Source organism: Vigna angularis, chromosome 6, assembly GCF_016808095.1.
Source record: "Vigna angularis cultivar LongXiaoDou No.4 chromosome 6, ASM1680809v1, whole genome shotgun sequence".
Taxonomy (NCBI): Eukaryota; Viridiplantae; Streptophyta; class Magnoliopsida; order Fabales; family Fabaceae; genus Vigna; species Vigna angularis.
The window spans coordinates 20,238,361-20,258,600 of NC_068975.1; the positions used below are offsets into that span (position 1 = coordinate 20,238,361).

Below are 20,240 nucleotides of genomic sequence, written 5' to 3' on the forward strand. Positions count from 1 at the left end.
GCGTGATGGAGCTAGAGTTGCTACGTGGATGGTGTTCGAGAGGAATATCAGCAGTGATGAAGCTGGAGCTTGTGTCTGGTTTTTCTGTGACAGTGGGTGAATATGGGTGGTGGAGAGTTACAGTGGTGCAACGGTGATGAAGGAGCTAGACGGTAGTATTGAGGATGGCAATGGTGGCTGAGGGGGCTTGGGATGATGACGGCTGTGACTCAAAGATGGGTTCCTGGTGGTCCCGTGGAGGTGCAACCCGGTGGCTGATGAGTAAGTCGTGATTGAAGGATTGGCGTGAATGGATAATGATGTTGGTGGTGGAGTTCGGTTTGAATATGCCCCGGTGACTTTGCTGGAGATTCAGTTTCGTTCTGGTGAGGATGATGGAGATTGGATGTGAGGTCAAGATGCTGGATATGGTGATGATGATAGGTATGGTGAGTGATGGTCGCGTAGTTATGAGGTGTTCGAGGGTGGCTGCTGGATTCTCACGCTTCTACTTGTTGTTGGTGGCTGGACCGTGTTTCCTTTCCAAGCTGCTGTCCGTATCATCCTTCCAAGTGAAAGCTCATTTCCCCATAACCAACTGGACGGTGATTCTACTGCAATGTTGGACTGGTCACAGTGGGGAGTTACAGTGGTGCAATGGTCATTAGAGTGCAAGACGAAATGGTTCAACCCATGACTGTTGGTTTAATATTTCAGGTTCTTTGAGATAAGGAAGAGAACTCAGACTCTGTCTTGTCTCTGGCTGAGTGGTTATTGATGGTTCCGGGTGAATCAGGTGAGTAGCATGAGGGGAGGAGATGAAGAAGAAAGGTTTTAAGATGGTGGGCTGAAAATGGGTCTCCGTCAGTGCGTGTTGGTGATGGTGAGTGGAGATTGTGGAGGTTGATACGGTGGGGAATAGTGGAATATTATGGGAAGATTAGTTGGCGGGAACATTTGTGGAATATTGGAAGTGGGATGGAGGAAGTGGGAGTTGGATCATTAGTGAAGGTGAAAGTGGAATATCGAAAGTGGGATGGCGATGGGCGTTGGCCGTGAAAACTAAAAGGGAAGGGTGATAGCCGTGAGTGTGGATATGGCTATGGTGACCGGTGCATATGGATGAAGGTGATGACCGGGCTCTGATAGGAATCCCCGGTTGGTGTCCCCTCTCTCTCTCAAAAGTGATGAAAGGAGATCCAGATCATGGTGTTGGCCGTGGGTGAATGTCATAGTGGCGTAGCAGGCTTTTCAGACGCCAGACGGAATCATCAGAGGTTCCATGTGGGCGCTCGTGGAAGACAAACTCAGATGGAAGTGTCAGCCAGAAATATTCTCTGCTTCTCCCTTTTTTAATTCGCGAAACCCATACCATGAGTGCTTTTACTTTGGCCGCATGGTGTGATTGATCATGTGCTACCAGCAATTCTGTGATGTGGGGTGCTCCTCTTCCAGCCAGGCCCTGAATATGGACCTGCTCATGCTGCCAACGTGCTGCTCGTGTGTCTGTTTCCAGCCATGAATCCACCTTTCTCCAAATTAAAAATCCGAAAGTGAGAGCCTGCCAAAAATATTCTCTTGCAGTAACCCATACTGCAAATAGCTTTTCAGACGGTTAATGGCGGACAGCGGCAGCTGGAGGTGGCCATCTTCACTGTTCAGACCAATTTAAAATGTATACCAGCTTTTTGGACGTTCGGTCAGATACGGGAGCCAGGAACAAAAACGGACGACCTCTTGAACGAAAATGAACGAACGCTTAGACCGAACGTTCACAAGGTAAAACAAACGATACAGGCCGAACGCAAACAGTAGAAATGAATGAACGTTACAAACACCAGTATCGAGACGCCAAAAATCGAACGCTCACAGTCACTACCCGGACGCTCGAAATCTCAATCAGACCGAACGCTCGGCTTGGACGCTCGTTCAAACAGTAGAGACCGAACGTTGAGCATAAGAATTGCCGAACGTCCAAACAAGATTGAATGGCCGAACGATTGAATAGTCACTTATGGACGAGCGGCAGAAAGGGTAAGAGTTGGACGAACGGTTGGAAGCCTGCGAACGACCGAACGCTTAAGGCTGCGGAATGCCGAACGTGCTGAAAGCTCTCGGTTGAGGACGAACGGTCACAACAACAGTGGCAAAAACCGAACGCGCTCAAAGGAGGACGAACGCTTATCCTTTTTTTTTTTTTTTTTATCTTTATATTATTTATATATTTTTTGTTTTATTATCTTTTATGATGAAAATAAAATTATTAATCAACCCGGACGAAATTCAGTGTTGACAATAATAAAAAACAAAAAAAAAGCAGCGTTCGGCCTTTGACTGTAGCTATGTGACCGTTCGTCCTCAACTCTGAGCCTTTAGGACGTTCGGCATCGCTCGGCTTCTACCACTCGATCGTCCGTTGCTCGACGTCCGGCAATTTTCACCATCTACGGTTCCAACGGTTGACCGCTCGTCCCATACCGTTTGGTCATTCTTGGCCCCAAGTGTTTAAGCGTGTACCGTTCGGCCATGCAGGTTTATCGTTCATTCTTCGGTAACTGAGAGCGTTCGGTTATTTTGTTTTAATGAACGTTCGCTCTTCATCTGAATGTTCGGTCTTGGTTATGTGTGATTGAACGTTCAGTCTCTTTGTGATATCGTTCGTCATGGACGGAGTTGTGCTTATTTGCGTCCAGCGTTCGATTTCGCGCCAGGTCCAGTATAGCGTTCGACGATTTGTGTGTTGAGGCGCTCGTCAAAAACATAGGCAATTTCTAGTGTTCGTTCTTGTTGGTTTAGTGATCGGGGCGTTCGTCCTTAAATTTTTATTTTCAGAAAGTGAGTTTTAACGTTCGCTCTTGGTTCTGTATTATTGATTGTGAGCGTTCGGTATGATTCAGACTGTGAGCGTTCGGTGTTGGGCGTCTTGATATACTGGTGATTTTAACGTTTGTTCTTGGCATGTGTTAGTGACTGTTAGTGTTCGACCTATATCAGATGTTTTACCTTGTGAACGTTCGGTCTGGGCGCTCGTTTATTTTTGTGAACGGTCGTTTGTTTGCGTTATTGACCGAGCATCCAAAAGTGTTTGGTGTGCATTTTAAAGTTGGTCTGAGTTTTCCCAGCGAGGATTCCCACCTTCGACTGCCGCTGTCCGCCATTAACCATCTGAAGAGCCACTCATGGTATGGGTTTCGGGAATTAAAAAAGGAGGAACCAGAGAATCATTTGGCTGGCACCTGAGTCTGCCTCCCACTCACCTTTGCTCCACTTACCTTCAACACCCTGGCTTCCACTCAACACCAGGGCAGCAGAGCAATTGTTGGAGGCACATGGTGAAGCAAACACGCGCCCAAAGGAAAGCTGCTAACGGTATGGGCTTTAGGAAGAAGAGAATCATATTTTATTTTTCTTTTTCCTGACACCTTCACTCTTGGTGGTCATCCACGCAAGCGCCCATCAGGAGCGGCTGCCCATCTTTGCAACTCTGTAAAGTTGCCTTTTACACCATTATTGTACTGGGGTTTCTGATGCCATCACTGGAATTTCCATACCTCCATCCATATACCACCTCCAATACTTGATATCACGGCCCACGGTTATTAGGAACACCTTTCCATCAATCTTCATTCCCCACGGCTTAGCCCCAACTCTTGAGCCCCAACTCTTGAGCCCTAATATCCATAACCACTACCAATACCTCACGGACAACCTTCTCCCATCATCCATTGCCACCATCCCATTTTCCAAGATGCCACCACCGTCCTGACTTCACAGCTTTCATCTCCCCTCACACTTGATCATCATCCTCCATTGAACTTCACACGGCCTACACTCCTGACCATTCTTCATTCATCTCCAATGACCACGGCCTAACCTTAAACCCCAAACTCCCTTCACCCAATCATCAACCATATTCACTTGCCACCCCTCAAATCATCACTCCCAACCACACACCCTGCCAAGGCCATTTTCTTCTCCGCTCATCACCCTCATCTTCATCTAGATACCACCTCCTATCATCATCCATCTCATGTTCATCTCTAACACCTGTCACCTCACGGCCGCTGCCTAACTTCAAACCATCATCCTTATCCATATACCTCCAACAACATTCACCTACAAAAAAAAAAGGAAAAAAAGCAGCCACCAAGAGAAAGATACCGTTGGCGTCGCTCCTGGTCACTTCTGTCAATAGAAAAATTCCGGTGGTCATTGTAGTGACAAATAGAGGCTGACGGTGACGGCTTGCATCCCCAAAGACGTCTCTGGCATGGCATGAATTGGCAAGAAACCGTGGACGCTGGCGGCCATTGATGTGGGGTCGATAACACCGTCGTACCAAGAAAAGAGAGGAGAAGGAGGCCATTCGAGATACAGGGGGAGGTTACTAAAAAAAAGGAACATACCAGGGAGGAGGATCACCCATTTTCTGAGAAGGAGGACACACGGTTTAACAAAAGGGGAACCAAGCTTCAAGAGGTAAAGGTTGTCTTGCACTTCATTTTTTAGTGAACTGGTTGTTGGCTCTTCATCGTATCTCTGTTTGGCTATTGTCAATGTTTGCATATGATTGTTGTTGAATACATTCCTAGTGTTGTGGACATTTGTATATACCCATTATTACCTCAACCATCTCGACCACCTCACAGCCATCTTGATACTGAACCAGCACCTCATCTTCTTCCATATAATATTTCCAACATCATAATCTTCACCTCACGGCCAACACCATTTCTTCATTTTCATCACCAAACACCCATCATCTATCATACACTTCGTACTATTCACCTGTATTCACTGGAAATTCCTCAGCCCCAAAACCTGTAACCACATCTATCACTTTTTCTTTTTCACACACGGTTACTACCATTCACCCTTCAACCACCGTCTGCTCCCACTCTCTCCGCCAAAAAGCATCATTAAGGTCTCAATCCAAAACAACCCAAAAACGCCTCTCCCTCTCCCATTTCCACAATCAGGAACCAGCGCCCTCTTTGCGCAATCTGAATCTGCAAATTGAACCTTGCACCGTGACCTGTGGCGACCGGCTTCGGTGGATACAGCGACGACGACATTGCAGGTTGAAAGGTGGGGTCCTTCCTCATCGTGCGCGGAGAAGCGGAGAAGAAAAAAGGAAGAAGCTTAGCACGGCAACCAATGGAAGCGGTCGGTCTGATGGATGCGGCAACGTATGTGCGGAGGACGCCCTTCATCTGAATTCATGGATGAAAGAAATTGGTTCATCTGGATGAGAGCAGAGAGATTGGCAAATGAGAAGGAAGAAAGAGTGGTTTCGTGTGAGAAAACTCTGAATTGGCTATGGGCCGCGTCTTTTCTTCCTACCACACGCAGATCTCCACCCGCACAACTCCATTCATGTCCATTTTCATTTTGGGCTAAAGCCCGTGTAAATAAAAATAAAAAAAATATAATAATAAAAAAGAGAATTGGGCCTCGATCTTGGATTAACATTCACCAGCAACACCTCCAAATTTCATCCTTACACCTGGACGGATACAAAGTGGTTGAAGAGAAGGATTTTGGCCCAATTAAAGGAACCCCAGCACGGACCCATGGTTTTATCTCTGTACCTCTATTCCTGGCTTTCTTTTTGCTCTTGTTTTCTTTTTAGTTGGTTTTTATTGTGTAATCCCCTTGTATGATAACCCCCATCCCTCTGTACTGTATTTGTCTTGTTTATTTGTCAAACACTGCACACACTCACTTTTTTTATAATGAACAAAAATCACAAAAATAAATAAATAAAATAATAATAATAATGAATTTGACAAAATACCAAAAATACGTTTTAAAGGTTTAGACACAAGTGTGATCGCACACATCGTCCTTGTGCCAAAAACCTTTTCTCTTTCTTCAAAAATGCCAAAAATATGTTTTAAAGGTTTAGGCACATGTGTGATCGCACGTATCGTCCTTGTGCTAAAAACCTTTTCTCTCTTTTAAATAAACCCAAAAATATGTCTTAAAGGTTTAGGCACATGTGTGATCGCACGCATCGTCCTTGTGCTAAAAACCTTTTCACTCTCCTAAATAAAAATAACAAAAATATATAAAAATCTGCAAAAATTAAAAAACATTCACTTTTTCAAAACTACAGACAATATCGCCTTGCCAGAACTACGTAAGCCTTGATTCTCCACCAAAAATGGAGATACGTAGGACCAAGGCAATGCCTTGTCAGGTTCACTTTCCCAAAAATCCAAAATCATTTTCCAAACAAATCTCAAACAAATTTCAAAACAAATTTCTCGAAAGGACCAAAAGAACTACGTAACCCTGATTTCTCATTCTAAATGGGAATACGTAGGAGCAAGGTCAATCCTTGTCGGGCCCAAAAAACTAAAAAATATTGTTTGTTTCTTTAGAGTTTTATTTTAAGGGAAAGTTAAACACTTTGAAAACCACATCATATTCGCGTATTTAATTAAAGGTACTGCCTTAGGGCAGGCGTTGTAGGGTGCTAATACCTTCCCTACACGTAACCGACTCCCGAACCAAGAATCTGGTTCAAATTGACCATGCCTTATCATTTGATGGTTTTTCCGTAGTTTTCCAGAATAAACTATGGTGGCGACTCCAAAATCTCTTTTCAAAACCTAAAATATTTTTTTCTTTTACGGATCGTCGTCCCGTTGCGATTTTTTCTGGTTGCGACAATGGTCATTACTAATCTCAACCTAGAATACGTGACAAAGATAATAAAGCCAGAAAAATAAATAGAGTACCTTATGTATATATTCAACATAAGGTAAATTAATCTCATACATAGCTTTTACTATATTTAACTTGGTATTAGAGGTAAGTTCTTTTAGGAAAAAAATTATTGCTTACACCTACAACTGTTGGCGGTAGCATCGTCTATTATTGCTGTTAGAGTTCTAATTTCGATCGGGGATTGGCAACTACACAATTTTGATTTTCTTAGTTAGGCAGCCACCGTGCCATCAACGATGTCTTCATTGGAGCTCTTACACTATCTTAGCGCCTGTCAAAGTTGTGGACCTGCTCCCTTTTCCATCGTGTCTGGTGGCGCATCTAGCGGTGTTTCAGAGTGTCAAGGTCGCCTATTTTTCTTCTTTTAGGTCTATCGTGTGTCGTCGCAGGTCTCGTATTCTCTCAGGCAGCTTTCAGAGCATCGAGGTCGCTCTTTTTCTTCTTTCAGGTGTCTTGATTAAAGAATATTGGATTTTTAGGGTTTCTCTATCTGTTGTTCATCCATGGCTTCTTCCGCTATTGTTTCTTTTGATCTCTCTTCTATCACTAGTGCGTTTGACCCGTCCATATATGTTTTTTCTCTAGTGATAAATATTACTTTTTCTAGTTTATTTATAGTCGTGGTCTCTTCAATAATGACATCTTTATCCATCCACTGGTTGTTAATAATGCATTTCTTAGTGATGATTTGCTAGAGATTTATTTGCAGCAACCTTTCATATTTGTTGCTTAGGTGGAGTCTTTTGGATTGATATTTCGTCTTCGTAGATCATTAACAATTTAGTGTCACTCAAGTGTAGAAGCATATATTTTCACTAAGTATTGATTATATTAGTAACTAGCTCGGTACATACGATTTGTATGCACCAATTTGAGGGAGAATGTTAAATATATTATATTTATTTTTTATTTTTAGTTAGTTTGTTATTATTGTATATTTGTATTTTGGACTTAGGTTATATTTCTTCTATTACAAATAAAGTATCATATGTGTATATTTAACACAAAGGAGATTGATCTCATACATATATTTTACTATTAAACTAAGATGACTTTACACAAACATGTATCTATAATCAATGCATAATACAAAGTTTGTTTAGGATGACTTCACACAAACATGTATCCCTGTCGCAACCGAAAAAAAATCACGACGGGACGACGATCCGAAAAATAAAACGGATTTTTAAAAAAAGATTTGGAGTCGCCACCATAGTTTATTCTGGAAAACTACGGAAAAACCATAAAATGATAAGGCATGGTCTGCAAAAATGAGATTCTAAGTTCGGGAGTCGGTTACGTGTAGGGAAGGTATTAGCACCCTACAACGCCTGCCCTAAGGCAGTACCTTTAACTAAATATACGAATATGATGTGGTTTTCAAAATATGTAACTATCCCCTAAAATAAAATTATAAAGAAACAAAAATGTATTTTTTTAGTTTTTTGGGCCCGACAAGGATTGACCTTGCTCCTACGTATTCTCATTAAGAATGAGAAATCAGGGTTCCGTAGTTCTTTTAGAAAACTGCTTAAGAAACTTGTTTGAGAATTGTTTGAGAATTTGTTTGGAAAATGATTTGGATTTTTGGGAGAATGAGCCTGACAAGGACTGGCCTTGCTCCTACGTATCTCCACTTTTGATGAAGAATCAAGGATCACGTAGTTCTGGCTAGGCGATATTGTTTGTAGTTTGAAAAATAGATGTTTTTTAGTTTTTGAAGATTTTACATTTTTTTGGTATTTTTTTATTTAGGAGAATGAAAAAGTTTTTAGCACAAGGACGATGCGTGCGATCACACATGTGCCTAAACCTTTAAAACATATTTTTGTAATTTTGTTTAAGAAAGAAAAAAAGTTTTTAGCACAAGGACGATGCGTGCGATCACACATGTGCCTAGACCTTTAAAACATATTTTTGATAGTTTTTAGAAGAGAGAAAAGGTTTTTGGCACAAGGACGATGCGTGCGATCACACATGTGCCTAAACCTTTAAAACATATTTTTGGGATTTTGAAGAAAGAGAAAAGGTTTTTAGCACAAGGACAATGCGTGCGATCACACATGTGCCTCAACCTTTAAAACATATTTTTGTAATTTTTAATTTTTTTTATTTTTTATTTTTCTTTTTATCTTTAATTTTTATATTTTAGTTTTCTTTTTATTAAGAAGAGAGACGAGTTAAAATGTCTATGACATAAAATTGTGAAAGAAAAAAAAACATAAGATAAAATTGTGGTAGAAAATTGGATAAATTAAAAAAAAATGATCAAAATGCATATAAATAGAATGAAAAGAAAATGTGTACCTCGTTGAAGATTTGAAAGATGAAGCAAAACTTTGCTTGTAATAAGTTGTAAGGAGAGATAGGTTGATGGCGAAGAAGATGAATTTATAGTAGAAATGTGGTATGGGATTTACTATGTATAGAGGGATTAGGAAATAGTAAAATGTGAGAGAAAAATGAAGTAGAGTTTTGGGATGGAATGAAGAGGTTTTGAGAGAGAAGAGATGAGTATTATGTAATTTTTTTTGTGTGTGTGAAGTGAAGAGAATGTAGGTATTTATAGAGTTAAGGATGAAGAAAGTTGATGAATAAAAATAATATAATAAGTTGGTGGAAAATTTAGATGAAATAAAATATAATAAAAAAAAGATGAATAGAAAAAGTTAATGTGGAAAATAAGTGAAAGAAATAATATAAAAAGTTTGTGGAAAAATTAGGTGAAATAAAATATAGTGAATAGTAAAAGTTAATGTGGAAAATAAGTGAAAGAAATAATATAAAAAGTTGGTGGAGAAATTAGGTGTGGAAATTAAGTGGAAGAAATAATATAAAAAGTTGGTGGAGAAATTAGGTGAAATAAAATATAGTAAATAGTAAAAGTTAATGTGGAAAATAAGTGAAAGAAATAATATAAAAAGTTGGTGGAGAAATTAGGTGTGGAAATTAAGTGGAAGAAATAATATAAAAAGTTGGTGGAGAAATTAGGTGAAATAAAATATAGTGAATAGTAAAAGTTAATGTGGAAAATAAGTGAAAGAAAAAATATAAAAAGTGGGTGGAAAAATAAGGTGGAGAAAAATGAATAATAAAAAATGTTGATGGAGAAGATATAATTAAAAAATGTAAGTGGAATAATTAGAAAAGTTGATATATAAAATTAATATGGAAATGATGTGGAAAAAGTAAATGGAAAAGGTAGATGATGTGGAATGAGATGTGGAGGGTGATGTGGATGGTGATGTGGAGAGTGGGGTGTAATAAGAGAAAAGAGGTGATGAGGAAGTAAAAAAGTAAGAGATTATTTTGGGCCATTGGATTAAGTGTTTAAAAGAAAATTTGGGGGTGCAAAAAGTAAAATAAATAGTATTTTTCATTTTGGTTTTTTTATGTTTTTATTTATTTATTTTTGTGATGAATTATATTTACCCGGACGAAATTGGGTATTGACAATCCCTAGTCAATGCATGACACTAAGTTAACAAAAATAGTCTTCCTCCTTAGGAACACTATCACACATAACCCTTAGGCTCCATACTTTAGGTGAGCCTGTAAGTCTATTAGAGTTTAGGATGACTCACACAAATACATATCCCTAGTGATTGTGTAATACTAAGTTAACAAAAGTAGTTTTCCTCCTTAGAAACACTATAGTCATAAAATGTACATCTCTTTAAACCAACTTTCCAATCTATACATTGTTTTCCATCATTATAGAGACTACACTCATTTATAGCCTTCCTTAATGAATCATAATCACCCTTAGAAGATTTCACAATTTACCACTAAGAATAAATCAATACTTGCCTCCCAACGGACCCTAAGAGTGCCCAACGATACCCAGGTAGAGATTTCTTGAAAGAAAGGATCAAACTCGTGCGTAGTGGTTTGAGGTATTTGCCTAGCGATGAACTCCTACATCTAGCGATGAACTCCTACATCTAGCGATGAAGCCAACGCTCAACACTAACTACCTTTAGAACCATTGTTAAGTTAGTGTCTAGTGGCTTGAACGTGGTGCCTAATGCTCAAGACCACTAGAACTCATTGTCAATTGAGCGTATAGTGGTCTTAGAGTGACACCAGGTGTTATTGCCATTAGAGATCTCCAATTTGATATTTTCCAATCGTCACCCATCAATACCCTTCCAATGCCCAATGCCACACCAAAACTCAGTTAAAATTGGCAGTTTGGTTTGTGCATTTGACTTATGTGTCCATTTTCCTTTTTTTTCTAACTGTAATTAATGAAGAAAACAACGTATAAAAACTTAATTAATGTTAAATCTATTTACAGTTGAACTTTTTATAAATAAAATAATCAAGTTTAATTAATAAAATCACTACTATTCATAAACTATTTTTTAATCCTTAAATTTACTTTTTTTTTTCATATTCCACCTTTTTCTAAAGAAAAAATCATTGTCAATTTCTTTTTATGAATACAATAGTATATTACTACTATTATAATAATAATAATAATTATTATTATTAAAATCGAGTGCTATAAAAAAATAATCACAAATAATAAAATTGTTCTTCTTATGAACAGTAACTATTTTATCATTACACACGAATAAATATAATGCATTTCAAGGTCTAAAAACTAATTTAAATTAAGATTCATTAATATTATAATAATTTAAAATCCAAATTATCTCAAGAGACAAAGAGAATCCCTATTCAAGTTCCAAACTCAATTTAAACTAAAATTAACTAAATGCAAGTAATAAAATTTAAGAGAATTTCTTGCTTCAAATGTTAGATTTAGTGGATGAAACTTTTTTGTAGGCAATGGTGTGTGCTTCTTTTACGTTGAATATGTGAAGATGGATGGATGAATTGCTTTTGGTTATTGTGAAATTTTGAAAGGGAAAACCTTGAAAATGAAGAAATAATGAAAATTGGAAGAGAAACAAAAAGGTTTGAAAATTAGGTTAAGGAAAAACTGCGATGTTGATGAAAAACATGAACAAAGCCAAAGGAGGGTGAAGAAGAAGATGGAAGATGCAATTTCTCCTTCAAAATTGCTTCAAGATCATGTGATCTTATTCAAGCATGTAAGCTTCTTTTTTTCTGTTAAAGAATTTGATTTGTAAACATTATTAAATAATAGATCATTAATTTGTACAAATTTTTAACGTTATGATGTCTCTTGAAAATTGGATTATGAGTTAGTGGTAAGACTAAAATTGTCTAAATTTTAAATGCAAAGACTAAATGAACAATCAAAATTATTGAAATTGAAATTATTCTCACATAGAAAAACTAAAAATGGTGGGAAAGCAAAAAAAGGGTATTTCATCATTCTCAATGCATAATGTTGGTGTTCATTATATAATTATGGGTTAAATATGTTTTTCGTCCCTTAAGTATCACACGATTTTAGGTTTAGTCCATACTCGAAACTGTAATGGTTTTTAGTCCTCATAGTTTTGAAACTCTTACTATTAGTCCTTAAAATTAGATGACGTTAACTTTTAGTAGATGTGGCAAACGGCGAGGCCACGTCTTATGCCAGCTTGCCTCTTCAATCTCTGCCACATTGATTTTCTTTTTATCTGGACAATAAGAATCTGACACGTGTCAGCTCCCTTCCACCCCAAATTAGAATTTGTCAGATTGGGGAAACTTGCCCCTGCACCTCTGCCATGATAGAACGAATACAATATCAAACGAAAACCTGCAAATTTAATGGAATCCTGAATTGTAATTGTTGTTTAGGGGGTGGACAGGCAGGCATTATTATAATGTAATGGTCTGTTAGTATCAGGTGGAGTTGGTGCTGGTGTCGGTACTGGTGCTAGTGCGCAAAGATACATTGATTCTTCTGGGAGGTTTCAAGGTACCTAATTAAGTTAGGAGGTGAATAAGGAAAGTAAGTCAGTTAATGATGGATGGGATAAATGTGGAGTGGAATGGGAAGAATCGGACCGCGATAGGAGATGGCGATCTGAGAGTTGTAGTGGACTTAGCAGAGTTCCTTGAGAGAGATAGAGGCGGGGGAGCAGTGTAGCGAAAACCTAGATCTTCGTTGTAGTCGACAGTCTGAGAAGCCATGACCTGAGCGAGGCGCTGAGCAGCGGCTTTGGCAGAAACATTCTAAGTCCTTTTGACGGTTGAAATTTCAGTTGTAGTGAGGGTGAGGGAGGAAGAACGAGAATGGCCACGTGAGTGTCAGATTCTTATTGGCCAGCAACGTGGTAGAGAGTGCAGAGCGCAGTTGGCATCAAACCTGGCATCGTCGTTTGCCACATCTACTAAAACTTAACATCGTCCATTTTTAAGGACTAATACTAATAGTTTCAAAACTACGAGGATTAAAAACCATCAAAGTTTCGAGTAGGGACTAAAACCAAAATCGTGTGATACTTAAGGGACGAAAAACATATTTAACCCTATAATTAAATGATTTAACAATAAATAAATTATAAATTATGATATTAAAATATGTATTTTAAAATAAATATATATTAACCACTAAATTTTTTAAGGAACAAAAATACACTTATCTTAACGACTAATAAAATTTTAATATAATTCAATCAATCTTTTTATACAAAACTAAAAAATGTACTAAAAAAAAATACAATATCACTTCCGGTCTAAATTAATGTAGTACACATACTTTAGTAGTAATTAAACTTTTCTTTTTGTGATTTTTTTTTCCTAGAAAGAAAAACAAGTGCTCTTAAACACTGAAAGTGTATATCGCTGCCACAATATCCAACTTTCCATTGAAAGTGATTGTTTTTGTTTCTAAGAAATGTGAATAATTAACATTTGATGTCCCCACATGCCAAATAGGGTCAAATTCAAGTCAAATACGTTAGAAAGAAGGTTAAAGTATTTTTTATTTTATTTATTTGTTAATTATAGGTTGTTCTTTTCCTCTACATATCCACCTAATAAGCAACATGTTTCCAATTTTTATTGGTCATTCAAAGTTTCAATTCTAGTTCTTCAAGTAACATATCTACCCAACTTCTTTCAATTCCCTTTCATACCCTTTCTTCTCAAGTCACCTACCTAATTTAAATTACAATATTTTCAACTCCTAAAAAAAATTAATGTATCTTTTATATTGTGTTTATGAAATTCGTTGCCACTAAATTTATTTTCTATTTGTGATGTTACATGTGCTAATAAACCACTATTAATTAACAATTAACAATAAACAATAACTAATAGTTGAGTGTACATGACTCCTACCCATCAATATCTTGGCCTCCATTGAAGCTCTTTGGAGTCAAGAATAAAAATATGTATAATTGTAGTACAAAAGAAAATGATGTATGAGCTAAAGTTTTTTCCTTTTTTTTTTGTTTTTCTCAACATTGTATTTATTTTCCCTTTTATTTTAATGCCCATTTGCAATAATTGCTCAAAAATATGATCAAACTTTGCCATCATTTCGGATAGGCCTTCTTTCTATCTTATTAATAAGGTGATGTTGACTTCCATTAATTAGCTTCATCTAAGAAGCTTACTTTGTTGGCTTCTAGTAATAGTTTTTCAAGTTCTTCACAAATAAGATTCAACCTTCTTTATGTTCAACTCATTATAATGAGAAAAAAAATGGTAAATTGTAAGTTTGATTACCTTTTGTTTTCACTTTCAATCACAATAACTGTATAATAACTTTTTCTCTCTCTCTTTATTTTACGTACAAATATGTAAAAAAAGAAAAGTAAAATTAATGTGCGAAATTTGTAATTAAATTGAAGAACCAAAGTAAAGAAACATATCCTCATATTGAGGTGGCCAAACGAAAAAAGAATATTATACTGTCTCATTGATTGAAAGTTTTAGTAAATATTCTCACAGTTCTACATTGAACAGAGCCTTATGCAGCAAAATTGATCATATTACAACTTGAAAAATGGACGTGGTCATTTAACCTTAAACAAGAGGTGTGTCATGGATTAAGGCCCGCTTAAGCCTAAGCAGGTAAAACTTACGTTTTAGGTCTCCTAATTTTTTTTTAATTTTCTTAGTACTAATATATTTCAATTTCAAGTAAATTAGTTCTAAAATTACGTCTAAAAATAAAATTTAATTAAATTATTATGATTGATTATTAATTTTTACAATAAATTGTTTTATTTGTAAAAATGTCTTATTCTTAAATTTGTTCAGTCTTTCAAAATTAAGATATATTTTAATATAAATAGCTTTTATTAGTAAATGAAAAAATTTCAATCTTAGGTTGGTTTTAAGTCTTCTAAACTTTTAAGGTCTCATAAATCTTTCAGCTGTCCCTGTTATGGGCTGAGTTAAATATAAATCAACTCGATATAATTTATTTAAAAAATTTGTAAATCGATTTGAGCTATTAGTGAGTTTAGTGCATTAATTTACTTAAAAATTATGGTTGGTGAATCATAGATCAATCCAACTCAAATCTATTTAAGTTCCATAAGCTAAATTTAATTTGAGTTTTAAAAAAATTACATTTTTCTAATTGAATACGACTGGAACATGTGATAATCCGGAGTAACTAGCATATTGAACTCCATTTTAACATATTTGATAAAGAAGACCACTAGCATGCCGAAATAATTATCTGTCTTCCCTGATGATTAGCAGAATTAGGTGAAAATGTTAGATGACCCACATAGCAAAGTTAAGCAAATGAAACAATCTGCATCATTAGACAGAACATTGATTCAAATAATGATGTAAGCAAAGCAACAGAGTCATTATCTTCAGCTCTAAAAATATCAGAACAGGTTAACGAAAGAAGTGCCCCAGTTGGAAATGTTGTGGCTAAGATGCAAAATTGTGAGTGATTCCTACACCCAAGTAGGGCCACAATCCTCTTAACATTGACACAAATTGCTGGTTGGATTAGGTGGGCAACCATTTACCACACCACACAATATCAGAATCACTTGTCCCCGCCAGAATTCAAATAAACTTTTCTTGGCTTCTTTTTAGTTATATCATATGAACAATGCATTTATGAAGGCCACGTTATGAACAAACAAACATTACCCCGTTGGAGTCCTACGTAAGTATCAATGTATCAGATACTCACTTTAAGTCTTATCCACTTGAATTCAAAGAGAGAAAAACTAATAAACTTTGCTTTAATCCAAAATAACAAGAGGGTGGAGAGAAAGAAAAAAATAAAATAAAATCTTTGCGTTTGTCTTAATTTTCTCAAAGGAAGAGAGAGAAAGTTCTGAAAAATTGATTCTCAGCAACTCTTACTTCATAGAAAATATAGCTATAGAGGAAGTTGGCCAACGGTTAACTTCCCTCCAAACCTTGAGAGTCTCTTGTAATCAAAGCAAAGTTCAGTAGTCGATTCTTGGTCACCTTCTGAGACTCAAACTTCACCTTCCTGACACACCCTTCATACCAATCTTCCCTTTCTGTTTCCTACCTTCCTTCTATATACACTTAATCTCCAACTCCTTTTCTTCTCACTCACTATACACTTTTTCACCCTCTCACGCTTTCTTTTCACTGTGTTAAGGGTTCATGGCATGCCCTTGAAATCTTGGTTTTGGTGCCAAGTTTTTGAGCTGTGGTGGTGCAGTGCATAAGGCTTCTGGTTTTCAAGAATATTGGAGCTGGTTTTTTCAATTAGTAGACAACTTTGGTTGCTGAGTTTCTTGCTCTTGAGCCTTCAATACATGGTATTTTTAAATTAAAGCATAGTGAAATTTCTTGAATGCTTCTTCTGCCTTTTAAATTATCTCCAAGACTTCAAATAAGTTGGCTCAATCCTTCAATTCTTAAATGCTATGTACTGAGAATCAAACAAGACTTGGTCTCAGGAACAGACACGCTTTTCAATTTTGGACTGTCTCTGATCTGAATGCATATATAGAGGCAAAAGGGTATCTTCTCTTTATTATCCTCTATTCATTTCCAAAGACAACAGTTCCATTTAATTGAAGAAGCATGGCTTCATTTCCTTCAAATTCTGCATCAGAACATAGCATGGCCAGTGCACAAAACAGCTCCACACCTTCTTTCATGACTAGAGTGGCCATGAGAGTCTCTAGATCAAGATGGTTCACCTTCTTGAGAAGAGTATTCCATTACCAAAATGGACCAAGATCTGATCTTGGCTCCAACCCTTTCAATTCTAGCACTTGGATGATGCTGGAGTTGATTGCTTTACTGGTCCAGATAACAAGCACAACACTCACTTTGGCCATTTCAAAGAGTGAGAAGCCTATTTGGCCTATGAGGGTGTGGATAGCAGGCTATGATATTGGGTGTCTTCTTAATCTGCTGCTACTTTGTGGCCGCTACTACCAACTCCATGTGACTCAAGGAGGTTCTCTTACCCTTTCTGATTTGGAGCAACAGAGAAACAGTGAAGAATCAAGGTACCCTTTGCTATTCATCTCAACAGTTTTCCTTTCACTGTCATTACCAATTAGCAGTACCAAAAAGTTAGAATTTATAACATCTCTTTTTGTGAATGTGCTGAAAACCTGCCTAGTTGAAATTAGAAAATGTTGACTCCATTGGTTTTATGGCTGAATTCAAACAACTTCAATTAAAGAATCTTCTGTCATAAAAATATAAAATTCAAACTGTTGAAATTTAATTGAGTAGTGTAGTATTTCAACAAGAAAATATGGAACTGCTAAAGTTGGACTTTTAGTTTTTTTTCCTAAGGGAGAGCCCAATTATTGTAGTGGGCCTACGGATTTGCACATGGGGAAACAGAGCTGGAAAGGGGTCAGAGCATTGATGAATATTGAAACTCTTGTAGTTTTAATAATGCATATCCACCATCACATAAGTTAGGATATGAAGACAATATATAAATTTTTTAACTTTTAAGCTTGAAGTAATCAAAATTCAGAGTGAAAGAAAGGTACCAAACTTTTTCACTGAAAAAGAACTGGTTGTAGCAGGAACCAAGCAAAAGATAGACCAGACAATAGGTTTTTTATTAGCACAACTATTTATGAATTCGGCTGACCTAACCTAGCTTTGATTGGGTCAATAATAAGGCACCATTTTCCACTTTTGGTACCTTCAATTCAAAAAAGAGCCTAATAACATTTGTTATTAACAAGCAATATATTATCAGTTTAGAGTGTTTTGCATCAGAAATCACTGTTGGTGAACTTTTAAACTAATTAGAACAAAAGTCAACAAACTTATCATAGTGGGATTAGCCCAACAAACAATTTATATTCAGTGCATATCCTATTAAGTAAAATCAGTGTAAGATTTGTTAAATTGGAGATAAAAACCCATAATGTAAAAGCTAAACCGACATGTTTAATGAGAAGCACATGACTGTTATGAAATAAACAACATTGAAAACAATGTATCAAACAACAAAACTGTTGTATGTATGGCACATAAACAAAACTACATCTGAAATTTGTTTTGAACATGCAGTGTTCTGAGGGGATCACATTTGATGGACAAATGCAGAAGTTCTCTAGAGCTTTTCTTTGCCATATGGTTTGTGATGGGCAATGTTTGGGCCTTTGACTCACGTTTTGAGTCATTCCAACAAGCACCAAAAATGCAGGTGCTATGCATGATCCTACTAGCTTGGAATGCAATATGCTACTCTTTCCCTTTTCTGCTGTTTTTGCTCTTGTGCTGCTGTGTGCCACTGATGAGCACCCTCCTTGGATACAACATGAGCATGGGCTCCTCTGCAAGAGGGGCATCAGATGATCAAATCTCACAAATCCCAAGTTGGAGATACAAAGGTGCTCACACCAACTTGGACTTTGCCAATGACTCTCAAACCACTCAAAGATTGATCAATGATGATCCAGTAAGTGACACTATTATCACAGAGAATCTCCAATAATTTTTATTTGGTTAAATAGATTTGCACTTCTTAAATTTATACATAAAATTAAAATTTTTTTGTCTTAAATTTTAATATATTTTAATTTCAAATTTTAAAAATGAAAAGACATAATCTTGTTAACCTAATTATAAGTCTTAAATGATGTTTCAAACTGAATTTCTAATTATAATAAGTCTTAAATGATCTTTCAAAAATTATATCTATGTATTTTAAAATTTGAAAAACAAATTAAATCAAAATTTGATATTTGAACGAATTTTAATTTCGTATATAAATTTAGAAACTAAAATTATATTTAAATATTGTTTTTTAAGTTTGACTATGATGCTTCATACTGAATGATATTATGTTCTGGGGTGAATTAACAGGAATGTTGCATTTGCTTGGCCAAGTACAAAGACAGAGAAGAAGTTAGGCAGTTACCTTGTTCCCATTTGTTCCACCTAAAATGTGTGGATCAATGGCTAAGAATTATATCATGTTGCCCTCTTTGTAAACAAGGATTACAAAGGTAGCCATCACACACAATACTCAAGACCATTCATCTCAATATATATTTCCAATTATTTTTGTATATTTTTCTCCTCTTTGGTTACATGAGTGTTTCTACATGTACAGAAGAGGTCACCAGTAACCAAAAACACTACACACAATACTTTTTTCTTAGGAGTGAATCAATCTCCTTACTTTTCATATTAATTACTCCATATTGTTTCTACAAGCTTTTTCTATCTCATCTAAATCTTATTGTAAGCTGTACTGAATAATGAAGTAAATATTTATATTTGCTCCTAATTTTTTTGTATAATAAAATTATTTAGAGTACACTTTTTCTTTTGTTTATTTTTACTTTAATCATATTATTAGGACCATATATTTATCAGTTTTCTCATCAACTAATGATTCCTAGAAATTTAACTGACCATTTTTAGTGTTGGCTTGTTATGAAACATTACTCGTGAATACCGAATCTAGTATTATTCGAAATTAGTGTTTTTTTTTAAATTTAAATGCAACTTTTTCTTATTTGAGTTAAATTTTTTTAGTAATTGAGATACTTGTGAAAAAAAATATAAATTTAAGCTGGAAAAAATAATCACTGATATGTACGGATCCTACATCAAACTAGATTACCATTTTCAATGTTGGGTTGAAATAGATTTTGCACCATTAACGAACTCAACTCGAGTGAGTGCAATGCACGTGTAACATGTAAAATCTTGAACAATTTAAAAACATGTTTAGGTTACAATTTATTGGTTATTATGAATTTGATTTCATACTGGGATAAGGTTTTGTTGTAGTATGAGATTGGTCAACATTTGAGACCACATGTTCACACACACAGAAATTAATTAGAATTTATTTGGAATAAAAAGATAACGTAAAGTTTTTGTATCCGGGCATCTAATTATGCATTTCTGTATAATTAAAATTAATATAATTTTTTTTTTTTGTGAAAGTTGGTTTAAAAATTATATTTACAGTGTCTTTGAAATGATAGTAAAAAACTGACATTGATAGTATATCATAAGTACTTTAAATAAAGTACTTTCACTATTTAAACAATTAATCAATCATATGGGTTAATGAATATAGGCATCATGATAATGAATACGATTTTGAGACTTTATAATATTATATTTTTATTTAAAAAATAAATTGATACGTGTAATTTGAGAGGTGAAATAATAAACATACTTTTTATCAC

General features: G+C 35.9%; 1 protein-coding gene across 2 annotated transcripts; it reads left to right on the top strand.

Annotated features, from left to right (window-relative positions):
* The first annotated feature begins 15,850 nt into the window (after positions 1-15,850).
* On the top strand, positions 15,851-19,228 carry LOC108341829 (E3 ubiquitin-protein ligase At4g11680). Of its 2 annotated transcripts, XM_052879750.1 has the most exons (4): positions 15,851-16,568; positions 16,664-17,066; positions 18,100-18,490; positions 18,898-19,228. In XM_052879750.1, exons 2-4 carry the CDS (start codon positions 16,672-16,674, stop codon positions 19,042-19,044), a joined length of 933 nt encoding a protein of 310 aa, XP_052735710.1. In that variant the 5' UTR covers positions 15,851-16,568; positions 16,664-16,671; the 3' UTR covers positions 19,045-19,228. The 2 variants fall into 2 exon arrangements, with proteins under 2 accessions (XP_052735710.1, XP_052735709.1); XM_052879749.1 differs by having other exon boundaries at positions 15,851-17,066.
* The last annotated feature ends 1,012 nt before the right edge of the window (positions 19,229-20,240 follow it).

Bases quoted from the DNA above. Each gene is read 5' to 3' on its own strand.
- LOC108341829 (XM_052879749.1), top strand. From the start codon at position 16,633: ATGGCTTCATTTCCTTCAAATTCTGCATCAGAACATAGCATGGCCAGT. The intron at 17,067-18,099 runs GTACCCTTTGCT...TTGAACATGCAG, and splicing joins AGAAACAGTGAAGAATCAAG to TGTTCTGAGGGGATCACATT. The intron at 18,491-18,897 runs GTAAGTGACACT...GTGAATTAACAG, and splicing joins GATTGATCAATGATGATCCA to GAATGTTGCATTTGCTTGGC.